This window comes from Letharia lupina, assembly GCF_014066315.1.
Source record: "Letharia lupina isolate WasteWater1 chromosome Unknown contig_19, whole genome shotgun sequence".
Lineage (NCBI taxonomy): Eukaryota > Fungi > Ascomycota > Lecanoromycetes > Lecanorales > Parmeliaceae > Letharia > Letharia lupina.
The window spans coordinates 1-26424 of NW_023502988.1; the positions used below are offsets into that span (position 1 = coordinate 1).

The following is a 26424-nucleotide window of genomic DNA, read 5'->3' on the forward strand; positions in this document are numbered from 1 at the left end:
CGGTTAAAAGAGTGAGATCTACGGTCTTGCCTGCCAAAACAGGCGGAGAAGCCTGAGAAATCTTCGAGTCGATGATCTTGGCAGTTTGCAATGTGGGACCTGTATCGTTGACGACATCGCCGTTGCTGATCTTGCAGCTTGTTTTGACTTCTTTCGGTCAACCTTGGCGATGGCCCCTTGTAGTTCAATATGTCCAAGCTGAACCAAGAAGCCGAGATCACCGCAGCCAAGAACCGAGATGCCGCATGGCTCGCATTGCGCAAGCGTTTCGATGGTACCTTTTTCTGCCCATGCCAAGGGATAGACACATAGTCAAGCAGTAGGCGTAGAAGCCATTGTAGGAAGGTGTAAGCACCTACCAGCGCGGCACGAAGGTGGGAAATCTGCGAGCAGCAAAAGATCCTGCCAGAACGGAGTATATCTGTTGCAAAAAGCCTGGATCAGCAGGTCTTTTGCTTCGTGGTTGTACTGGCGTTAACAATGTCCTGGCAAAGTATTCGCCGTGCAATGGGTAAGGTATTTTGGGGACCACAAGATATGCGAATTAAGAGGAACCGCACTTACTGATGCGAAAATGTTGCCCCTTGCCGACTTCTTTCTGTAAAGAAGGAGGAGTTTCAGCAGTCTGGGTGCGGTAGTAGAGACATAAGCCAGTCCGTAGGCCCTTGGCAGTCTATCATGAATTCGGTGTGTGAGCAAGAAGGCTCTAGTCTGTGATACAGCTTGACATGGCAGAGAAAATTTTCTATTTGGAGAAAGCAATTCGCTAAACTCACGGAAGAAGGACAGGCTTTGGTATTTCGAGCCAACAGAATTTCGTGATTAATTGCTCTCGCCATGCTGAGAATGGTGATTCGATATGCGTGGCCCTATTGAATTCTAGCAGCAGGAGCCATATGGTACTACGATGCTTCCAACACTAATGCAAATCAGTCATCTCTTTCCTCACGCTTGTACACCGTCTAGGAAAGAAAGCGGACCCTTAGATTAAATGTGAGGCTCTTACTTATCACCGAGTAATTTAAATCTTAATTAACGATTTAATTCTATAGAACTAATAACTTTGTTAAAGAATTACTAAGTTTAATATAAAGTAAGTAATTTAACTTAAAAATCGTCTTAGAGAGTTAAATATATATAATATAAAGTTAAATACTTATATATAATAGAAATAAATAATATAATATCGAAATAAGTAGAAAATAAAGAAATACTATTAACTTACTATACTAGATTCTTCGATATCTATTTTTCTTTATAAAAGTCTCTCTCGATTGTTTTAAAATTTCTTAAGCGTAATTTATATTAGAAGTCTTTATTCTATAATCGACTTAAAGATTAATAATATTATTCTTATAGTTTAAGTCGTTTTTAGAGTCTCAAATAATCTTCTTTATTTTATTAAAATTAATATTATTTATTTAAAAATTAACGAGAGATTATAATAGTAATATAATAATATATACTTAGATTTATAATAACTCTTAAGCTCTTATTAGAGTCTCTTATTAAAAAATAACTCGAAATTAATTAGATATTAGAGTTTTAGATTAATAGAACTTATTTAAAGATTTTTAAAAAAGATATTTTATTATAATTCTCTCGAAGATATATAAAGCGATAACTCTTTAAAATAAAAGTATTAGCTATTGAAAATAGACTAATAACTTACTAATTTCGAGTAAAAGATATCGATAAATAATCTTTATTAATTCTTTAATAGTATAGTCTTTATAATAGTAGATAACAAAATAAAATAATTTCATCTTATAGAATAAATTACGTAGGCTAAAGATAACGAAATTTAAGAGTTAAATACTTAATATCTTAGAGATATAAGTCGATTAACCTTTAAGAATATAGAAAAAGAATAAGTAACTTTTCGAGGAATTCGAAAATCGTAGAAAAATACTTCTCGATTTATTTAATATTTTACTTACTATTAATCTTTCGAAATCGATATTTTAGTATAGAATTAATTATAATTCGATTATAGAGCTATTATTCTACTTACTCTATCTTTAAATTCGTTCGAGAATTAATAAGATAATTTTTAAAGAGTATCGACTTTAGCGAATTGTTATAAATATCGAATTAAGGAATTTCAAGTATTTTCTAAGTTAATTAAGTCGAAATATAGTTAAATAGAAGATTTATAAAGAGTAGAGATCGAGTAAAAGTAATAAAATTAGAAATAAAGCTTCGAAAATCTAATATTAAGAATTTGATAGTCTTATTATATAAAATCTAATTATCGTTTTAGTCGATTTAGTTAATAATAATAGTATTTCGAGCTATATTTATATTATAGACTCTAAGATTTAATAATTAAGTAATAGAAGTATTAGTTTTATAAATAAGAAATTTATCTATTATAGAAGTTAGTTATTTTAATAGTTTTTATTATTCGAGCTCTTAATTTCAAAAAATTCGAATTATCTAAATTCGAATTTGAGTTCTCATTATTGATTTATATATTAGCTATAGCGATATTCTTATAGCTATATTATAGAATAAAAAATCGATTAACTTTTAAAATAGCTAATATCTTCGATAAATAGATATTAATATTATAAAAACCTTTTTTCGTAATACTTAAAACGACTATAATAATAATAAATAAATATTAAATCTTATTGATTTCGATAGAATTATTAAGTAATAATATATAAAAATCGAGAAGAGATTTTAATATTCTATTTAATTTGAAAATAGTCGATTATTTTCGTATTAATATTCGACTTATTTTTATCTTTATTATTATTACTAAAACTATTAATATTATTAAAATTCGATTTAATATTATCTAGATATATTAGAAGTAGTAAGAAATTTTCGAAAGAAAGAGATTTTTTTTTAAAAATTCTTTTAACTCTTAATATCTTTTAAGTAAGTTTTAAGACAATTATATATTATAGTTTAAGATCGTATTAAAGACATATTAAGATTTTAAAGAAGATATTTCGTAATAATCGTTTATATAAAAAAAGAAGTTAAGAATTTATTTTTAAGAATAACTATATTTTAGAATTCGATTAAAATCTTAATATATTTAAAAAAATTTAACTCGATATTAAATAGATTTAATTTAAATAATTTAAAAATATATAAATATAATTATAATTAAAAGAAGTTATTAATTAGCCTCGATAAGAAGATTAAAATATTTCTAAAGAATTTATAATAATAGAGTATTTAAATTAATAATTAGATTAAGTAGAAATAATCTTTTTAAATTATTTAATATATCTAATTATTATATATAATCTAATTAAGATATAAAATTATCGAAATAATTTTTCTAAATTTTTCGAATTTCGTTAAATTAAATATTCTAAAAATTAATATATATAATCTTTTATTTATTATTTTAAGTATTTAAATTTAAAAGTATATTAATAAAGTATTTTATATATAGATTATAATTTAAAATATCTTAAAAATCAATCTCGATATTAATAGTTTATTTCGAGAATCTCTTATTCTTTAATTTATTTTTTAACTTATTTTAAATTCTTATAGATTTAAAATTTCGATATTATTAATAAATAGAATATAAGATATAAATAATTTAAAAATATTTATAGCTAAAGATAGAATAAAAGAATTATTAATAAGAAATATTTATATTCTATAAAACTTCGTCGTTTTTTTATATTTTATTATCTTTTAATTTTAAATTTATTTACTTATAATAATATAAATAATAATCTTAAATATCTTTTCGATTTTTAATAATATAATTATATTTTAAATAGCGAAATCTATTATAATAGAGAATAAGTTTAGAGAAAAAATTCGAATTTTTAAATAATTAATTAATTTTCTCGCTAACTTTATTATTTTAACGAATTAAGTTTAATTATTATTAAATCTTATAATAAATATTATTTTATATATCTTAATCGAGTCGATAAGAATCGATTTTTAAAGTAAGAATTAATAGTTAAAGAAAGTAAAGCGAAATTATACTTAATATAAACTATAAAATCGATATTACGAATTCGAGTTATATACTCTATTATATTAAATAATAAGTTATTAATATAATAAATTTAAATATTTATTATATAATATTTAAATAAATAATATTTTAATAATAATAAGAAGAAATATAAGTAATATTTTTAAAGAGATATTATTAAGTTTTTAATATTTAGTACTTAAATAAAGTCTAAATAATAATATTTTAATATTTATAATTTAAATTTTAGATTAAATATTAAAATTAATATAGAGTTTTTAATAGAATTTAAAAAAGATTAAAATATTAATAATTAAATTATTTCTTTATATAATTTAATAATTATTAAAAATATTTAAATAAAATATTAGAAATAGAATATAAAAATTTTAATATCTATTAAAATATTTAATTTTTAATTTTTAATAAATTAAAATAAGATTTTTAGCGTATTTAATTTAAAGATTTAATTAAAGTTTATTTTAAAAGAAAATTAAGAATATTTTTATATATTTAAATAGTCTTAAGCTAAATCTATATATATATATATTCTATATTTAAAAATATCTTAAATATTAAGTTAAAAAATAAAAAATAAAGATTTAGATTTATAATAGCGAATATACTTATATTTAGTAAATCTTCGCGATAAATCTATTTTTAATATTAAAAAAATTAATTTAGTAGTAAATTTGAAAATTCTTAAATTATATACTTTTTATAACTTTAAATTATTTAATTTTTTTTAAAATTTTATAAAATAAATTTTTTTAAAGAAAATATAAAGAATAATAATATTATAACGAAGAAAGTTCTAAATCTATTAATAATTATATATAATAATTTTTATCTAAAAAATTCTAAAAAAAAAAATTAATATTATTAAATCGTTAAAAAGCTCTTAAAAAGCTTTATAATTATACGTATTTAAAGTTATATATTTTAAATATTAATAAGAAATAATAGTTTATCTAGATTTTATTATATAATAATTCTAAATTAAATTAACGTTTTTATTTAATAATATAATAATTTATAATTACTTTCTTATTATTATTAGATCGTTAGATAATTCTACTTTATATTTATAGATAATACTATATAAAATTATATATTAATATTAATATTATTTCTAAAGATTATTCGAAGATAACGAGACGTTAATATATGATTTTATTAAATAAATAAATATTCGATAATAAAAGTATTTTTATTTTAACGCCGTGAAATAGCTCTAAATAAACTCTATAACTATTTATATCTAAATTATAATACTTATTATATAATTATTATTAATATTAAGATTATATATAAAGATATCTAACTAATTTCTACTTAATAGAAAGTATACTTATAAAAAATATATTTATAATTCTTCTATATATACTTAATACTTTTATCTTAATTATATATTTATTAAGTTAAATATATTTATAATTCTATATTATATTTTAAATCTTAATATCTTATTCGCGTTAAAAAAAGAAGACTTTAAAAAAGACTATAAACGCTATTATTTTAGCGAGTTATATTTTATTTATAGTTTTTATATATTAATATAACTCTAATTTATCGATATTTAGAACTCGATTAAGAAGAGAATAAAAAATGCCTTATTAATTACGTTTCTAATATCGACGATTTTCTATTTAAAGAAAAGTATAGTAATAATAAATATATCTCTAATTTCTCTATATATATATATTATTTTTAACTTAATTTAATATAAATTAAATAAAATTTATATATAATTCTATATTACGTTTTAAATCTTAGTATCTTATTCGCGTTAAAAAGAGAAGACTTTAAGAAAGACTATAAACGCTATTATTTTAGCGAGTTATATTTTATTTATAGTTTTTATATATTAATATAACTCTAATTTATCGATATTTAAGACTTAATTAAGAAGAGAATAAAAATACCTTATTAATTATATTTCTAATATCGACGATTTTCTATCGAAAGAAAAGTATACTTATAATAAATATATCTCTAATTTCTCTATATATATATACTATTTTTAACTTAATTTAATATAAATTAAATAAAATTTATATATAATTCTATATTACGTTTTTAAATCTTAATATCTTATTAATATTAGAAAAGTAAGACTTTAAGAAAGACTATAAACGCTATTATTTTAGCGAGTTATATTTTATTTATAGTTTTTATATATTAATATAACTCTAATTTATCGATATTTAAGATTCGATTAAGAAGAGAATAAAAAATATCTTATTAATTATATTTCTAATATCGACGATTTTCTATTTAAAGAAAAGTATAATTATAATAAATATATCTCTAATTTCTCTATATATATATATTATTTTTAACTTAATTTTATATAAATTAAGTAAAACTTATATATAATTCTATATTACGTTTTAAATCTTAATATCTTATTCGCGTTAAAATAGTAAGACTTTAAAAAAAATTATAAACGCTATTATTTTAGCGAGTTATATTTTATTTATAGTTTTTATATATTAATATAACTCTAATTTATCGATATTTAATATTCGATTAAGAAGAGAATAAAAAATATCTTATTAATTATATTTCTAATATTAACGATTTTCTATCGAAAGAAAAGTATACTTATAATAAATATATCTCTAATTTCTCTATATATATATACTATTTTTAACTTAATTTAATATAAATTAAATAAAATTTATATATAATTCTATATTACGTTTTAAATCTTAATATCTTATTCGCGTTAGAAAAATAAGATCTTAAGAAATATTATAAACGCTATTATTTTAGCGAGTTATATTTTATTTATAATTTTTATATATTAATATAACTCTAATTTATCGATATTTAAGATTCGATTAAGAAGAGAATAAAAGATATTTTATTAATTATATTTTTAATATTAATAATTTTCTATTTAAAGAAAAGTATACTTATAATATATATTAATTTTAATTTTATAATATTCTTCTATCTAAGAAATTCGAATTATATATCTTTTTAATATAAAGAATTTTAAGACTTAATAGCTTTTCTATATATTTATTAAATTTTATAATTTTAATATTATTATATAGTTTTAAATAAGCTCTATTTATAAAGTAATAAAATATAAAAAATATATTAAGTCTATCGAAATTCGAACTTAAGATCTTAGTTTTTAATCTCGTTATATCTTATATAAATAATAAATTATATTATATATATATAATACAAAAAGAAAACTATACTCTATTATTAAGCTATAGACTTAATTCGAATATTAGAAATATAGTTATAATAATATATAAAGAGTTTATAATTATATAATAAATAATTTATATTCGCGTTATAGATAATTAAAATAATATTAATATTAACTCTCTTAATAAAAGTATTTTAATTAATTTCGAAATTATATTAATATATATTATTTTTATATATAATAATTTTTTATAATATATATATAATTTTTAATTTTTAACTCTAAAAAATTGAAAATATTCTTTTTTATCTCGAATTAATTTAATTCTAATATCTTTTAGAGTTATAACTATATATTATTTATTTAATATTCTTTTATTATTAAATTTATCTAAATTTATATTATATTCTTTATTATATAAGTTTCTAAATCGATATTATAAATATTAATTTTAAATTAATTAGAAATACTTAATATCTAATATCGAGTAATTAATTAATATTTTAATTTTAATAATTATATAATTAGATATAATATTTTTAAAACTTCTATATTATTAAATTTATCTAAATTTCTATTATATTATAGATTATTTAAGTAATAAAATTATAAATAATCGCGATTTAATATCTTAGAGTATAATTAAGTTATAAAATTTTAATTTATTATATAATACTAAGTAAGTAAATTTAACTTCGATTTTCGAAATTTTAATTTTTATATAAAATATTAATTAAGTAATTTTATTATATTTTTTAGATTTTAAGAGACGTTAATAATTTACTATTAATAAAAATATCTCGCTTAATTTTTATATTACTTATAACTTCTTAAATATTAATAATAAAAATATAAACTTATATATTATTATTAATCGTTTTTAATATAAAATTTAATAAAAGAATAAAAAAAAGAAATTTTAAAATATTAAAAAAATACTCTTAGAATAACTCGAACTTCGAATCTTTTAATAAGAAAAAGAAAAAAAATATTCTCTATTTTAATATAGTCTTTAATCTAAATTAAAGATTATATAAAGATAGAGAATTCTTAATATTCGCTATTAAAGTATATAATAAAATAAAAATATTTAATATAAACGCTAACTCGAAGTAAGATAATAACTATTATCTTAATAAATTATAATTAAAATATTAAATAAATCTTAAAACTTTAATTTCTATATATAATATTAACTAAGTATTATTAATATTTTTTTAAAATTTTTTAAATATATTATATATTTATTACTAGATAAATCGATAAGCTAAGAGTTTTCTTAGCGTTTTTTAACTCGAAGTATATATAAAAAGGTTTTATATTCTAAATAACAACTCTATTAGTAAATCTTTTTAAAAAACACGTATTAAAATTCTAAAATTATATAGTTTTTTTTAAATATTTTTTTTATATTTTTTTTTTAAATAAAAGAATTAAGTAATTAAATATTTAATTTTATTTTAGAAATCTTAATAATAAATAGATTAGTTTTAGTTAAATTTTCGAAATTTTTAAATTTATAAATAGTATTAACTAAGTAAATATATTATTTTTTTATAAAATAAAATAAAATAATATATTAATTGCGAGGAATAAGATAATTATATAAAGTTCTTTTAGTATTAACGAGTTAAGAAAACGCCTTTATATATAGACTTTAATATTTTTTTAAAAAATAATTTTAAAATAAAATCTTCTTAGATTTAGTACGCTATATAGCCTTAGCTAAAAGCTATTTAAATTCGAAAAAAATAAGAAAATTTATTAGAAAAAAAAGCGTATTTTATTTAAATATAAGAATTATAATAAAATATATCTTCGCGCTAAGAGCTATTCTAATAAAATACGATCGTATTTTATTATTCTTTAATTAATAGTTTTTTTATTTTAATATCGTTAAATAGCTCTTAATTAGAACTATAAATTATTATATTTAAATATTTTTATTTATTATAAATTCGTTATTAACGTTAAGATTTTAAATAGAGATATTAAAATACTCGCTTATTTTTTATATTATCTATAACTTTTCAAATATTAATAGTAAAAATATAAACTTAAATATTATTATTAATTATTTTTTTTATAGATTTCAGCGATATAATAAAAAAAAGATATTTTAAGAATTTAAAAAAGTAATAAGAATATAACTCGAACTCTCGACTTTATTTAAAAAAATATTAAAAAAAATTTCTTACTTATAATATTATTATAGATTAAGATAGCTATATTATAAGTAAGAAATAAAATATTTTATCTATTATATTATATAAAGAAAATAAATTATTTAATATATTAAAAATTTCTTTAATATAAGATAATAAGTATTATTTTAATAGATTATAACTCTAATATTACGCGATTTTTAAAATTTAAATTTTATTAAAAATAGCTAACTAAGTATAACTATTATTTTTTTTAAGTTTCTTAAATATATTTTATATATAGAGCGAAATAAATTTCTAAGTTAAGAATTTCTCTTAGCGCGAAAGATAACTAATATATATATAGAAATTTATTATTTTAAATAATAAATATAGAAGTAAATCTATTTAAAAAATATGCGTTAAAATTCTAAGATTCTTAAGTTTTTTTCTATATTTTTTTCAAATTTTTTATTTTAAATAATAAAAAAAATTAATTAAATATTTAATTTTATTTAAAATATCTTAATTCTAAATATATTAATTCTAGAGCTATTTATAAAATTTTAACTTTTATATATAATATTAATTAAGTAATATTATTATTTTTTTCAATTTTTAAATTATATTAATTATTCGTTATAGAAAATAAAATTATAATATAAAGTTCTCTTAGCGTCGACGAGTTAAGAAAATAACTTTATATATAAACTTTAACATTTTTTAAAAAAATAACTATAAGATTAAATCTCGCGATATAAGGCGCGATATATAGCCCTAGCTTAAGACTATTCGAATCTAAAAAAATTAAGAAATTCTATTAGAAAAAAAAGCGTATTTTATTTAAATATAAAAGTTATAATAAAATACGCCTCCGCGCTTAGAGCTATTCTAATAGAATACGATTATATTTTATTATACTCTATCTAATAGATTTAAAGACGCTAGCGAGTAAATCTAGATAGTTTAATTTAAAAATATAATAACTTTTTATAATTAACGAGTAAATATTTATAAATTAAATTTATAATTTTTTTTTTAATTAGAGTTATCGATTAAGTAGATAAGTAAACTTTAATAAATAATATTTAAATTTCTTATACTTTAATAATTATAGAATTAAATTTAATAATTCTTTTTTTATCTAAAAGCTTATATTTCGTTTTATAATTTAAAAAAAGAAATTTTAAAATTTTAATAGAAAATAAAAAGGTTAATTTAAAATTAAATAATATATATTTAATTAAAGCTATTCGATTATCGAGCGAACTTTAATAAGTAATATTTAAATTTCTTATACTTTAATAATTATAAGACTAAATTTTAAAATTCTTAAAAACTCGAAAAGTATAACTAGCGCTTTAAAATAAAATAAATAATTTTAAAATTTTAATAGAAAATAAAAAAGTAATTCTATATATTAATAATATATATCTATTTTTTTAATAAGAGAGGCGTAGAAGAGCGAGATTTTAATAATTATAAACGCTAATTTATTTATTCGCGATAAATTAGTCGATTTAATTAAAGAGTATAGCGAATTTAAATTAATAATTAATTATATATATAAATTTAAAATTTTTAAGCTTAATTCTATTTTATTCTTTTATATATATTAATAATATATATAAATTTAAGATTTTTAACTTAATTTTATTTTATTATATTATATATATTAATTTAATATAATATTTAATTTATTAATTTCAACTATAACTTTAAAATTCTTAAAAATATATATAAAATAAGTTTTAAACTTTAATCTTTTTTTTCATTAAATAATCTATAAAATTAAGATTAAGATTTTAATATTAATAAACTACGTAATAAATAATTTTAATAAATTTTATTTTATTTTAAATATTATAATTATTATAATTATAAGTTTATAGTTAATACGTTTATTTATATATTTTAAATAAAATTACTTATTATTACTTTATACTTTAAATATTATATTCTTTAAAGAATATCTTCTTATATATAATTATTTTATATTATTTAAAGTATATAAATACTATAAGTAAAGATTTATAAATTAAATTTATAATTTTTCTTTTAATTAAAACTATCGAGTAAATTTAATAAACGATCTTTAATAAATAATATTTAAATTTCTTATCTTTAAAGAATTATAAGATTAAATTTTAAGATTTTTTCTTTCTTAGAAAGTCTAAATTACGATCTATAATTAAAAAAATTATTATTAAATTTTAATAGAAAATAATAAAGTTATTAAAAGATTAAAAGTAGAAAATAAAATTTTAATAATTATAAATATTAATTTATTTACCCGCGATATCTAATTAAAAAAATATAGATTTATTGAATTTATAATTAACTATATATATAAATTTAGAATTTTCTAGCTTAGCTCTATCTTATTTTATTATATATACTAATATCGCCGTAATCGGCTATTGCTTCGGCTATAGGATCTGCGCTTCGCGTGAGCTTCTCTTATGACTCGATCGCTTCGTATAGAGCGCAAGACAGCGCAAGATAGCGCAATCCGCAGTTTTCCAACCCCAGAAGATTCTCAATCGGTGTTCTACACTTCTGTGTCTCATGAGCATCTTCTATGTCTATTCCTCAAGCTCTGCAGCCATGTACCCTAGCTCGATGATGCTGTACTTGAATGTGTTGGGACTCATTACATGCTCTGGGGGTACCACATATGCCAAACCTTTGCAAGGTACAGGAGGGCAGTTGCTCACCCGCTCAACTAATGGTCCTGAGACCAACTCGTACAGTCTCATGTCATTGGCCAACATTTCTTCCCTGTCTCCGAATGTCTCAGGTCAAAGTAATTTCGATATTCAGTGCGAGAGGTACAAGTACGGTTTTGTCGACGATGAAATACTCCGTGACTGTGAAACCGCCCTGCCTTACATGACAGGCTCATACGACATCACATTTGTTGATAACCGTGATATGAAAGGCAACGTTCTTGGTCTCCCATACAGACAGTATGGTAGTAAGTGTTGTTTGTAGTTGACTTACGGCTGCAAAGCTACCCTAGCTGAGACACAAAATAGGACAGGCAAATTGCTATTATGAAACGGTTCTCATGGAGGGTAAAGCAACTGCACATGCGACGATGGATCAAGCCCGCAATGCCGCGATTCATCTCTTGGCACAGTGCGGAAAACAATTTCAAGGTGGCGTTGCTAGCAATATCGGTAAGTCCCAAGCAGGCAATAAGTCCTTCGTGGCTGCCTGGATCTCAGGAAAATGCCGCTTGAATAGAATCTAACTCGCTAACACTAGGCAGGAGATGGAAACCTTGCGCTGATCCTTGGAAAATACCCTTTGAAGCCACAGTGCCGTGGAGCTATGCCGGCAGACAGTTTGAAACATTGTGGTTTCATCGCATTCCGCATGCCAGCTGAAGACAAAATCCAACTATTCGGCCCAGCTTCTGATCCCCAGACTGAGATGGATCTCCCATGTCAAATGAAATCTAGTAAGATATGATCCGACAAGATACCCCATGGCCAGTATTGATACTAATCATGGAATAGTCTCATGTTCTCTGATGATTTACTCGACCAGCAAAACACCGGTTCGCTCCTCCAATTATGCGATATGGCAAGCTGTTGCTGCTTTGATGTCAGTTTGTGTGAAAGATCTTCAGGGAGGGAGTGTGACGGGCCTTGGTAGTGCAACCAGCATGCTAGAGATACTGTAAGGACCCGAACGCTAATGCCTTACAGGCGAAGATGGCAGTATCTTCATAACACTGAAGCATGTTGCATCTGCACCTGGGATCGAAGTGCCCGAAACTGCTTCGCTGACCATTGTCAGATGAGATTTTATGGGTTCACAACAGGTTCCTATTATACGTGGGGAATTCGTAGCAATGCGTATCAGCAAAATTGAGCTAAGGCAACTCTGGGTTATGATTGTCAACTTTTGACTGTTTATGTTCTCTTCTTGCAGTCAGCAACTTTGACACATCCGAATGTATATCGAATTTCAGGACTGCCAATTTATTGGTTTCCGGAAGACACATCATAACGCCACTACTTCCACGACCTACCATCACTAGCAGAGATTCCCTGAGTCTTTGCATGGAGATCTGAGGAATTACAGCGACTGTAGCTCAGTGAGTCTAGTGTAGAGCTCACGTGGTCTTCAGCTAGTCTACCTTAGTCTTGGTCCAGCCTACAGCGCCGGACTTCGGTATATTCCAAACACTCCGCAGTTACAGGATTTGCAAAGTCATCTGCACACCCTATACTCATGAAGACTAGAAGTACACAAGTCAGTTACCGCAGATGTTCTACGATCCCGCGCTCGGAGAAATTTAATTTGAGTACGTCGAGTTGAGGATAGACTTGAAAATTTGAAAATCCATACCTGAATCGTATTGTTAACCCACTTGAGCCATTTATTAACTCGTCATCTTTGTGTTTCATCGCAGGATAGCAGAAAAACGCTCATCGTATCGCCGACTTTCTCAAACGTTGCACATCTCAGATTAGCCCTTATCGCGCAATGCCCATACCCAGAGCCAAATCAAGTTCGACCAGTCGACTTTGGCTCGGTGGGCTATGCAGTACGCCGATACTATCCAACGTGAGTTGTTGGAGATGCCTCACCTCACCCCTCTATACAGTATTGATCATCATGTTCAAGCATGTCAACTCCGACGGTATGGACACCTCCACCTATTGAAGACGCCGTCATTCCAGACTAGCAGACCCCTCAATGCTGCTGTGTCCAACACAACCCGATACACATATATACCTTCCACAATAGTATCACCGACACAACTACCGAGATACCAGGGGGTAATGATGTGCTACAGACGATATCAGTCATCAATGTCAAGCACAGGTAAACTTGCCCCGCAGTAAGCCTAAGGAAATCATGGCCTCCGCATTCCGACGCCCCACTTTTGAGTCCCATTGTTCACTGTAGCCAGAAGGACTCCGTCGATGGTCTTTAGGATGATACCAAGAGTGGTGCCCGCAACGCTGGCTTTTATGCTGGTTTACTAGGTAGATATTGCATTTACCGTCGAGTATGGCGACGACAATAGGCTGGACGTATGGGCTGCACCACGAGACTGAAGGCGAAGCCAAACTTGCTAAAATACTTACGTGAGCGAGACCAAGGATTTAAAGGATAAAGACTATGATGAGAAGGAAGAGGGCGACGATCGCGATGTAGAAAGGTTTACTAGTAGACAGGGATCTTCGGAACAGTCGGAGACGCTATGTTTCTGGAGCAGCGACCTCAACTTCAATAAATTCGTGATTGAGACTATTCAGTTCGTTAGCTCTATCGCCATTCTCGAGTGGGTCAGCACAAGAAAGCAGGGTCCTGCAGAGTGAGAGGCTGAATTCTTCGACGAAAAGACAGAGCACCTGCGCTATATTGCCAGGTTCAATGACCAGAAGCAGTGGAGTCCACATCAGCATCGCTTGAGTTTCAAATCCTATTGAAACAAAAGCTTACATAGTGATTGTGATTTCAAAAAGGGTGGCCACTAGTCACCAGACCTGCACGGTCTGCCAGCGTACGACGCGCATGACAGCCACGGGTATGCGGACAAGAAGAACGAGGAGGGTGTACATTCACGGAAGGAAGGCGCCTCCAGCGTCGGCTAATGGTTGGACAGGGTGTTCAATGGCTTGCGACCAGGTCGTGTTGAAAGATGGCTGACTGTAGCATTAAGGTCGAGAGGGCATATGTCGACGAGAGAAGCATTGTTCACATCTGGTGACGGTTGGTGAATTAAGAACGAGACTAGGTGGAATTGTGACTTCCGATCGTTTGCTAGATGGCAAAGTGCCCAGGCAGTCGAAGATGCTAAAGATGAACAACCAGACGAGCGAAGAATAAGTGTGAGCATTGGTAAACTGAACTCATATGGCGGACTATCACGGAGTCTGGTACACAAACGAAAGACCCTGCTCTCAGCTTCTCCGTGGTAAGTAACCCTTCGCAGCCTCAAAACGTGATGGTAATGGAATTTTGCCACAGAACAAGGCGAGAAGAGCAGCTTGACAACATACGAGACGATTGATACCCTAGGGTCTGTGCGCCTGAGAAGCTGCCAGATAGCCAGTAGAGGTCGAAAGTATCTGAGGTTGCATGCAGCCGATGAGCCAGTCAACCGTACAGCCAAAAAATTACTGCGCAACGTCAGCAACTGATGATCAACGGCGTATGTTGTGATTAGAAAGCTTTGGGTGACGACAAATCGTTGAAGACTCAAGGCAAATCTACCGGCCAAAAAACTGCGTCCGGTTGAGCTGCAAGAAGCCCCATGCGGATGCTGCAGCTCGCGGAGCTAAGTTACGGACCAATTACCACACAGATGCGGCTACTGACCACTGGCGCTGAGCCAACACTCAAATGCAGCCGGATGAATAGGCTCGCATGTATGCATGCTGCGAAGTTCGGGCCTCGAAAACACCTCAAGCACGCTACATGGGCCTGTACTTCGATGTACTAGGTGGCTGCATTCCGCTTTACCATGTGGGGACATCTATTTTTGCCTTGTCATATCTTCCCGCTTCGCGTGATCGCCTCACTCGTAGGAGGCCGTAGGCACTCTCGCTGGCATCCTAGCATCTTCAGGGATTTTGATCTCTGTTTGTAGCGCAATTACCAGCTCTTCTAGCGACCAGGCAGACCTACACGTACTAGGTCCGAGAACCCTACAAGTAAACTAGCGTGAAGCCTTGCGGCGAGCAGGAAAGGAAGCCCCACAGCACGTAGGGAGTAGCCCCCTCGTTTGACCTGTACGACCGTAACGCGAAATAGGTTCCTCTTGTCAGATGCCCGAATCAGAGAGACAACGAAAAGGGGGTGTTGGAAAGCAGATAATCAACTTGCTTTATTTCAAGCCATGAGCGAAGGATCCGGAGAGCAACGGAAAGCGCATTCTCGTGATCGGCATTTGATCTACAACTACCAATGAAACCGAAGAGAAGCCAAACCTGAATTTTTCCAAGCAGTCTCGTGTAGTATAAATACCTGAGAGCATATCCGCCTACATATTGCTGCAGGACAGATACGAACAAGCTAGACCCAACAGAGATTAGCCTAGAGACTTCGACAGAAACTGAGGCATTAATTCTCCGATACATGACATCATTCTTACACAATCAAAACACAACATAAGATACCTCCCAAGTCACTCAGTGGCCCAACCCTAAAGCATCCACCCATCCCTTCACCATGCCTTCATCCTCCTCCGCCAACAACGAAACCGACAAACTATCCGCAGAAACGCTATACAGTGACCGTGCATCGAACTATGACACCTCAAACGGAGGCTGGCACGTGAAACTTGGGCAAGACTTCGTACGGTGGTCAGCGCCTGCGCCGGGCTCCGCAGTTCTCGACCTCGCATGTGGTACGGGACTCGTGGCGTTACCAATGGCGGCAGCCGTTGGGCGCGACGGCGTCGTCGTGGGTGTCGACGTCACTACGGCAATGTTGAATCTTGCGCGCGAGAAGAAGATACCAGAAGGAGCGGCACGGGTGGAATGGGTCGAAGCCAACATTACCGAGGAACTTGGTGAGGTTGATGCTGTCCGGCATGTAGTTGCGGAAAGGGGTGGTTTTGATGTTATTTCGTGCTGCTCGGCGTTTGTGTTGCTCGATGATCCGACGAGCGTGATAAGGAGGTGGGCGGGAATGTTGAGGGAGAGTGGGAGGCTGATTGTTGATGTTCCGACTGAGGATCTTACGATGCAGTACCTATTTATGTCAGTGCTAAGTACGAAGCTTGGAATGGCAGCGCCTTATGATCGGGAGTGGGTCCAGAGCATGCATAGTCTAGAGAGGATGTATGAGGACGCGGGCTTGGTGGTCGAGAAGTCGTGGAGGACCAAGAGTTACATTCCCGAGACGTGGTATGAGGACAAGGAAAGCGTCAGGGATGATGTATTCGATAAGCAGACGAGAGAGCTGTATGTGAGATTTGCGCAGGAGGGCAGGCAGGAGGATGCGAGGATTGCGTGGAGGGATGTATGGAAGTTGGGAGTAGAGGGTGGGAATGGGAAGGTGTATGAGGGCTACCCGGTTTACGTGAGTATTGGGAGGAAACCTTGAGGCTATTGACCGGCGGGCTGGTCATGTTGTAGAGCTGCAAGTTCTCCTTTCCACTCTTTCCTACTCAACATGGTTCAGCCAATTCGCTTCAAGAATCACCCTCTTGTGAACTAGGGCAAGGACTTGAGATCTCGCCTCGCCCGCTTTTTTGGCTTTATACTGCTCTGCTGAAGGCCTGGCTCCTCCAATACGTCAGCGATCTTGACATAGATCTATAGGTTTGAGGTTTACTCCACGTAGCCACTTTTGATTTTATCTCCTCTTTGCTTGAACTTCTTTCCGACGAAGGTAGGTGCGAGACAGTAAGAGTTACATGATGAAAGAGGAAAAGGGCCCCTCGACGCTCGGTGTGGCACCCTTAATACTTTGTGGGCGACCTACCACTGGGGAGTGCAAACCGAGTCCTGGCTATATGGAGTAATCACATTCTGGTAAGTAAAGTAGCGGTAGTCTGAGTAGAGCACGATCATACATTGGTTACTCTTGTACGGTAAGGTGCCTAGGCACTTCAACCTCACTTGCATAGAAGGATACTCAGTCGGAGTCAAGATCGGTATCGTCGGAATTGGAGCAGAGCTGCACCACAACTCCGACATAGATGTGAAGGGGCTCGAATCGGGCTGAGAGGGCAGAATTCGGTCCCTTACGTTGATGCAAGGGTGAGAGAGGCTAGTGGTTATGCAGAGATGAGTAGCAAAACGTCTGGCGCGGAGCTAAGAGCACGGGCTGTGCCGAAAGTTGGCAGAAAGGGGGAGCTTAGAGTTGCGAAGGCCAGTGGAGGCGGAAGGACGAAGGAGAGGAGGACGGGTATGGGTCGAAAGCAAGCAACAGAGAGGTATGTGAATGCATGCTGAAAACAGCCTATTCACCATGCAGACAGGTAAAGGATCGGATACCGTCACGAAAAAGTGTCATTTAGGAGAAGATGAGCATCTATGAGCACCAAGGAAGATATATACGCTTCAGGATCCTCTACTCGTCCTCGGTTGGGTCCGACTTGAAGTCGTAACCGGACCCCCAGCCAGCCTCCAGGGCGTCATCAAACGCATTCCCTGTTACCAACAACCACTCCCCACTTGACTCCCCGCTTGGTTTCCCCCTGTCAATTCCGCGCCGCTCGGCCCTTTTACCCTTGAGGTCCTTCTTCTTCACCAATGTCTTCACTTCGCGCTCTTGCAAGATGTCGACATCGATAGTTCTGAGGGCGAAAAATCTATAAACGTGCACGGTCTTTTGCTGACCGTATCGCTTCGCTCGTCCAATGCACTGTGTCATTGAAGCGTTGTACGACTGTTGCGTTTTAGTGAGGAGGGGAGACGCGAAGATGATGTGATTTGCGTTGGTGAGGTTGCTGTAGAGTATCATATTAGCAGGGTTAGCGGCAGAGATGAGTGGTATGACTCACATTCCGGACGCGGTTTCATTTGAGGGGTTGAGGAGCAGAACTTTCTTCTTATTCTTCCCCTGGTTATCTTGGAAATCGTTCATCATGTCGACGATCTGATGGCCGGCTTTCTGACTCAACGCATAGCAAGAAATGTTAGCCTCCTCCAATCCTGAGGCCATTTTAAGCATCACATCCTCGAATTGAACAAACAGTAGGACTTGTTCGTCCTTTGGTAAACTGTTGATCAATTCGATGATGTGACCCAGCCTTGAGCCGCGTGTCCAGGTCTCCCCATCGCCAACAAGGTCCACGCCCTTTCTCAGGCGATATGGATCGGATCCCTCACAACAGCCATCGACAGCGCATATAGCGAGGTGCGTCGTCTGGATACAGTCTTGGCAGGTGGAGTGACCGCAGCGAATGTTGATGCTGATACTGTCATGATCAAGTACGATTTTGCCGCAAGCTCTGCATGTAGGTGGCTTGCTGAGATCAGTATACCACTGTGAGAGCTCCTCTGCGCCGCGGGCGAAGCGGAGGGACCTCGTCCTGGAGGTCAATTCTGCTACCAGACTCCTTAGATGACCCGTGAGGCCTCGAAGCACGCTAGCATACTTCTTGAAGTCGTCTTTGCGAATCTTGTTTGGCTTGGGATCTGCGGGATTGGGAGCCATGTTGGGATCCATGTCACCTGCTTGGATGGATTCGCTATCGCCGACAACCATTTCTGCGGAGTCTTCATCTGGATCTTCATCTGGACAAGCGGTAGCTTTGGACATTCTTGATGCCTTTCGGCTCTGGTTGCCTTCGCTGGCTTTCTTGAGTCTTCTGTCGGCTGTTCGCTTGTCTTTTGCCTGCTTTTTTAGCTCGTCTGCGGCTTTCTTCTCCCTTTTCAGGTCTTCAGCGGTTGGGGGATCGCGGTAGTATATCTCTTCGGTGTTGGCATCGACCTTTTCGAGAGCTGCGATGAGGTAGTAGCGAAGGTCAGAAGTGGCTGTAGGGTCTCTGAGACCAATAAGCTCTATTTCTGACTTCCATTGACGGTAATGCGAGCCTTGGTACTCCGGTGCTGTTGCGCGCCCACATTGCTGCTCCAGCCATGCGGCGTGTAACAGGTTGTACTCCAACTCCGCAACCAGTGCTCTCATCTGTTTCTCACGGATACTGATCATTGTTTCGCAGGCCCCGAACAGTTCTGTTGTAGGAAATGAGAATTTCTCGTATTCTTCATCAAGAAAGTCATCTTCATCCTCAACATCCTCAACGTCGACGTCCATTGCATCCCCGGATAGCTGGCTCTCCGCAGATCGTGTGTCCACCAATTCGAAGTATGAGCAGGCCCTCAAAAGGCATTCTGACGCTGTCTGGCAGTCTTGGAGTAGATCTTGGTATCGCCGAAGTCTATCATTGTCATTCTTGCTCTTACCACGTAGGACAATCTTCATTTCTGTGGATTGTAGTTGTTGCTGAAGCTCAGCATTAACTATGGTCTCAGCTGCTCCAAGGCAATGTGGGCGAAGATCCGTCATGCATCTGATGAGTCCGATCTCGGCGACGTTCTAGGATTGTAAGCGCGAGTGTGGATAGGTCTTGAGCATAAAGAAGGCCTACCTTACTAGCGAACTTGTCGAGGAATTTCTGCGCGTGGGCTTGCCTACTTATGTGCCATGCAGCGGTATGTGAATAGCCATATGCCCGGAATTGCTCGGCGGCTGCGGGTCGTTAGTAGTCTGAATGAAGGCAGGACAAAGCAACCTACCAGTTCTATCGTCCCTGATATGCCGTATTGCGGCCCCTTTGAGGACCCCTGCGGCATCATCCACAACCCCAAGGTTGTATGCTAAGAAGCTGGCAAGGTTACGCACATCTCCAAAGTCCTGAATGCTGGGAGTCCCAGAGAGCACCCATCTAGAACGCGCGTTGATGGTGGCAATGAATTTAGAGAGCTTCCCGGCCTGCTGACTTTTGTCGACGTACGTGTATTCGTCAACAACAATTCGATGGAAATCGAACATGTGCAACAAGATACCAGTCATAGAATTCAGGTCAGTGCAACCCTCTCTCGTCATGTGCTTGAAGAATTTCTCCAGATCTTGCTCCTTGGGGGAAGGGTCCTTTGGTGTTACGCATTCCGCTGGATTCCAAGTGGTATATTTGGCGCCTTTAAGCCGCTGTGTAGGGACATCGCGGATTATATCCTTGTCAGTATGGGCTGCTTTTAATCTTAGCTTCAGGACTGCGGCAAAGTCTACGGGACTGTGTTGCTCGCTGACGAGTTCGCCCATATGCTTTTTGATGTTACCACATGCTCGGGTGAGCCAGACATCAGTTTCACGCTCTCCGCTGGACGGACCTTCTGGCAGCGCCGCAAAATGCGACATCCGGGTCATATATGCTGGACTACTTAAGACTCTCCAGGAAGTGAGGACAATGGTAGCTTGTTTGATCCGCTGGACCGAAATTCTTGCTAGGTCAGTCAGGTCCTCAATGACCAGGATCTTGTCGTCGTTTGAACTTATCCCCAGGAACTTGTGGGCTTGCCCTTTCCACTGGTGGACTAGGTGGGGTGGTACTAGGATCAAGGTCGCTTTGACAGAGATGCAACCGGCGTTTTTGTTACTTGCGTACTCTTTCGCACTCTCTTCTTGTGCGTGAATCAGTGCAAGAGTCGTTGCGGTCTTGCCGTACCCAACCTCGTCGGCCAGAATGCCTCCTCGAACAGTCCGGACACGTCTTACACGTGCTTCTGCCCTCCAGCTTAGCTGTGACAAGGTTGCTTCTTCAATTTCTTCTTCGTAGAAGACCATCTCATCGGCCTCTTGGCCAATCATCCACTGAAGAGACCGCTTCTGTTCAGGCCGAAGCTGTTCGCCAGTTGGAAAGTCATACTCAGCCTGGGAAGCAAGCTCGTTGTTCGGCAGAGTGAGTTCTTTGAGCTTGTAACGGGTTGGCGCTTCAAATCCGGTGTCAAGACGCCAATCCATCTCGATGTCGTCGCTGTCTGCAATGTTGCCAAGTCTAGCCAAAGCCCGGTGGACCAAGGTTGGTAGGTTTAAGCCCACCAAGAGACGACCTGTACGCTTTTCATCGTCATCGATGTAGGTTTGCACCAAAAAGGGAGCTGGTCGAGCTTTGATTTTTCGCTCGAAATTGCCAGCCTCTCGCCCATCTTCGTAAGGTATGATCTTGTCTTCATTGGCACTTCTTGAGCACGTCCACATTATTCTTGGGGGCTCCGGAGCACAGGTGAGACATTTTCGATAGCCACTTGGACAGGGACCAAGGGACCTCCAGCCTCCTTCGAAATCTCCAAGGTCTTTCACTCGTGCGAATAGCCATGCAAATGCCGCAGCAATCTCGCGCCCAGAGTTTTGATCTATGGTCGTCCAGTGTCCTACCCGCCAGCCAACGCTGTCAACCACTTGTCCCGGTATCTCGCAAGATAACAACGCAGTCGTCGCAGTTTCATGCAAGCAACCATATACATCGTCAGCAGACGATTGTGATAGATGCTGATCTGTACCAAAGACCGGAATCGAGATTTCGCTGTTGGGGAACCTCGAGGACGCTTCTTCCAACTCTTTGTGAGGTCGCAGAAAGATCGGGCAAGGACTCCATCGGCTGGAGACGGTGCATTCTGCTTGTGTGGAGACGGCACAGTCTGTTCGTGGATCAGAGCCCTTGCAAGGTGGTCGCCATTCACTCTCGACCTTGGCTGTAATGTAACGACTTTCACCGTATTCTAGCCGCTGAATCTCAGTAGAAAAGACAAAGCTATCATGATTAGGTAGTCCCATTCGATCCGCATCGAGGAAAAGAAAGAGGGGGGGTGCGTCGTGACCATCCGTGGTCGATCTCTTCTTGTGAAGGCTGCTGCAAGCTGTTCCGCAATTGTCCAAAAGATCGTAATCTCCGCAAATATCATGATCCAAAGCTAGTTCTGCTGCAGGAACTGACGTGCGAGCAACGTGCAAGGATGTGTATACTTGTTTGTCAATGAACTTTTCACCCTGCAGGCCGAGCTTCTTCTCCCAGGAGTCTGTCAGTTCTCCTTGAGGGGTAACAGTGATTGGAAAGGTATGAGCTATTGGTAAGCAAATTTCCCAAGTGCCTTTGAGCATGCTTTCTGCCTTCGTGGATTCACCTCGCATAGTCGTACCACGAACTGTCAGTCGTGCAAGGGGATGATCGAGCAGTGTTCTCACACGACTGTTCCCGGTCTCTGTTTGACCTGGTTTGCCGTACAACAGCCAATACACTTCTTCCTGGTCGAAGACAAGTTCCAGTCGGGAATGCGTAGCATTGTAGGTAATTGTCCAGCAGTGCGAGCGCCTGGCAGATTCGTAGCGGTATTCCTGCTCGGACGCGAGTAGGATGGCCTCGCTGAACAGTCTCCAGTCTTGCTTTGAGCCGTCCGGGAAAAGCTGTGCGAATACTTCTAATGTCTCGGAGGAGAAACCGTCAATCTCAAGCCTGGTTGGTATAGCGTACCTCAATCGCCTTCGAAATTCTTGAGGTTCCGTACGCACAGGTGCTCCATTTCCCCCAAGAAGCTCGTAATCGTGCTTGGGCATGTTACCACACTTCTCGCAGCAATGATGATGGCAGCATTTACATATGCGAATTAAGGCCGGGGCTGTAAGACTTTGACCTTCACAGTGACATAGACGAACACTCGCTTTGGCCATCTTGCAGAGCTCTTCAAGTGATGAGTCACTAGAACCATCAAACCCCAGGACTTGCTTTTGCCCAAGTTCGCTGTCTCTCATCCCCTCTAGGTTGTGACCTAAATCATGAAGCGTCTGGTTGACTGGCTCCTTTGTCCTCGTCAGAATGGTATGACTTACAGCCAAGGCGCTCAGAAGAGCCGCCCCAACCACTGTGGAAGTCATCGCATTGCCCGCAAGGTCTATCAATTCTCTCTGGCTCTCGCGTGTCAGAAGTAACACGTCGATTGGCAGGCCTTGAAGTGAGATGGCTTCAAGCCCAGTGATCGGGCCACCGCGTACTGACAAGAACGGTTGACCAGTCGGTGTAAGACAGTTGATGACGCCGGGGCGAGCGCCGTCTGTGAAACGGTCGATGTTCTGAGACAGCTCCCAGACGCGTCTATAAGTCTCGATTTAGCACAATGTTTCAAGAAGTAAATCAGAAGGGAAGCCTTACGTCTTGAAGAACGAGTCGAATCCTCTAGCGGCATTGCGTAGATAGCATATCTCAATCGAATCCCACACGCGCTCGACTTGCGACAAGGTCCAATCAGTCCACAAGTAACTTGAAGCTTTGGCGGAGCCGTCATTGGTCCAGTTGAGGATGGGTCTTGAGATCCCAAGATTCTCTATGGTTCGGTACTCTTCGTGACGGCCACGGCATACCTCCCAGTCCCTTTCTCGCCTGGGCTTCCCAGTCTTGGACATTTCATCTTTAGCGTATTGAAGGCGTGGATCATCCTCGGGTAGAAGGAAAGCTTCAAAGGATACGCTTGCCGTTCGTCGAAGTGCCACCATGTACTGCTTCCACTTCTGTACTGCTTCGTCTGCTTGGTCTGGTGATGGGAATCGAAGGCGATCGAGGCATATCATGTATCTTCGGGTGCGGGTTTGAGGAATGTAGTAATGCTTCGCGTCGACTCTCTGATAGTCGGCGGAGTATGCAGGATCATCCTCGTCCCAGAACGTGTCAAGCTCGAGTTCATTCGGGTCTATTCCACCGTCGACTTTCTTGCAGTGCTCCTGAACGGACTCGCGATCATTCTGCCAGATAGCTTGAATCAGGTCCCAAGGGGCGCCATCCACGTTCTCGAGAATAATAATGGCTGGCCTATATTGCTTCGCGTATCCAAGAATTGCTCGGAATGTGTCACCAGACTCACCGGTGTCCGTCAATTTCTTAGTATTCTTGTTGAGCCTCGAGAAGTCAACGCACGAGAATCCGGCTACGAGAATATCCACATCCGAGGGGACATCAGTTAGAGCACCATACGCGGTGGTCGCCTGTCCTCCTTCAGCCATTTCCCGAATGTCGCGGAAAAGCCTATCGGGATGAAAGTTTCGCTCGATGTAGGCCTGTTTGAACGGAACAATCTCCGCACTGAAAAGGTGCTTTATGTTCAACATAGGCTTCCCACGAAGCTCTAGGTCCTTCTGAATCTTTTCCAAAGCGAGCAATGGGCTTTCGGTTCCGGAGCACATTGTAGCAATATGGATCTGCTTTTCAGGGAGAGTTTCCATCGCATGCTCCAGAGGTGTCTCCTTGAACGCATTCGAAACGAGATCATGGAATATCGCATCGAGATCTGAAAGTGGAGGAAGGCTCCCGTCGATTCCGAACCTTTGAACATTGGTTTTCTCCCCGCTATCAGATGCCTTCTTGCTCTGGGTTCTCGGCTTTCGCTTGCCACTTGGATTGGAGGTGTGCTGCTTCTTATCAGGCAACGACTGTGTTGGCTTGGGCCGAGGTTTGATAGGCTTCGAAGCTCTCTGCATTGATTTGGATGACGTCCTGGTACCATGAACGTCCGAATTAGGCTGAGTCTCCGACGTCCTCTGTGTTGTCCGGGATCGAGTCACGCGTGGTCCCATTGGTAGAGCACTTGCATGTGATGTCTGCCGGGGTTGGTGCATGTCATTCCCACCACTCGGGTTAGCAGTTGATGGACCTGATGAGAGAGTTTGGATGCATCGTTTCTTTGAAGCGGACCCTTGGACGGGAGGAGAGGGATCATCGGCGAGAGCGTCTTTGCGTGCTCTTCTGGGTGCGCATGAGGGATGGTCGTCCCAACAATTGCCCAGCGGATTCCCATACTTCTCCACACAACCTGGGAAGTGGTAGTTGACGCTTGCAGCTCGGGTGAAGTTAGAACCACAGATGACGCAAAAGAAACGTCCTGTTTCTCGTTTGAGCTTCTTCGGTTTTGCGATGCGTGGTGATTTGACTCCGCAGTATTTGGTTTTGCCACATCTACGCAGCCGTGCGACGTGAGCCTCGTCCGGACCGTTGTTGAGATCATTCGACACCTGCGCCTCAGAGTCAGTGATGTGGGATCGAGAAGCAACAAAAGTGTTGATGAGGACACCGCACGATCGATGCTGAGCTTTCACACTTACTTGGGGGGGTTGAGGAGCATTTTGGAGCGTAGCCTCGGAGGTGTTGTCTTCACGAGTCGTGTCATCCCCACCATCACGGATTTGTCCCTGGACCTCTTCGTCATCTCGGTTTTGCGGGTCGGATGCATTCAAGGTTGATCTAGATCGCGTCACGCGAAGTGATAGCACGTAAGGACGGCCTTGAAAAATCTCGCCCGAGGATGGCTCGCAGTCTTCATCCGAGTCTTGATGGTCCTGGTAGTCTTGATCTTGTGCATCTTCATCGCTATCCTTCATGAACTTTCGTTTGCTCATGGCTGTGGTAGCGTGGGAGTAGAGGCTCCTTGAAAGAGTGCAAAGGGCAGAGTTGATGGGACTGCCGTTGACTTTGGCTAAGCGGTGTCTTCAAGAGGCCCAGAAGCAAGCTACCTTGATGAAGCAGAGGTTGTTCGCGCGCGCAAAGGAGTTGAAATCGGCCGAGGGAGGTTCAGGTCGCGTCACAGAGCTGTAGGGCACTTTGCAAGCGGCGGGGTTGAAGAGGGAGCCGAGTGTGAATGGATGCAAAGAAAGCTGCACGATGACTGGTTCGTCTGCAG

The 26424-nt window shown here is 35.6% G+C and overlaps 4 protein-coding genes across 4 annotated transcripts; 3 read left to right on the forward strand and 1 right to left on the reverse strand.

Annotated features, from left to right (window-relative positions):
- Window positions 1–11887: 11887 nt before the first annotated feature.
- Window positions 11888–13091, forward strand: HO133_003888 (uncharacterized protein; the record flags this gene model as incomplete). The annotated part of the gene is made up of 5 exons (XM_037294810.1): window positions 11888–12257; window positions 12319–12462; window positions 12555–12746; window positions 12805–12939; window positions 12997–13091. The coding sequence occupies 5 exons, from the start codon at window positions 11888–11890 to the stop codon at window positions 13089–13091; spliced, it is 936 nt and encodes a 311-aa protein (XP_037148857.1).
- A 3386-nt stretch (window positions 13092–16477) lies between these two features.
- On the forward strand, window positions 16478–17777 carry HO133_003889 (uncharacterized protein; the record flags this gene model as incomplete). Its single annotated transcript, XM_037294811.1, has 2 exons — window positions 16478–17332; window positions 17649–17777. The coding sequence occupies 2 exons, from the start codon at window positions 16478–16480 to the stop codon at window positions 17775–17777; spliced, it is 984 nt and encodes a 327-aa protein (XP_037148858.1).
- A 265-nt stretch (window positions 17778–18042) lies between these two features.
- On the forward strand, window positions 18043–18295 carry HO133_003890 (uncharacterized protein; the record flags this gene model as incomplete). The annotated part of the gene is made up of 2 exons (XM_037294812.1): window positions 18043–18191; window positions 18217–18295. 2 exons carry the CDS (start codon window positions 18043–18045, stop codon window positions 18293–18295), a joined length of 228 nt encoding a protein of 75 aa, XP_037148859.1.
- A 33-nt stretch (window positions 18296–18328) lies between these two features.
- On the reverse strand, window positions 18329–26143 carry HO133_003891 (uncharacterized protein; the record flags this gene model as incomplete). Its single annotated transcript, XM_037294813.1, has 5 exons — window positions 18329–18707; window positions 18762–20302; window positions 20355–20455; window positions 20503–23852; window positions 23910–26143. The coding sequence occupies 5 exons, from the start codon at window positions 26141–26143 to the stop codon at window positions 18329–18331; spliced, it is 7605 nt and encodes a 2534-aa protein (XP_037148860.1).
- Window positions 26144–26424: the final 281 nt, after the last annotated feature.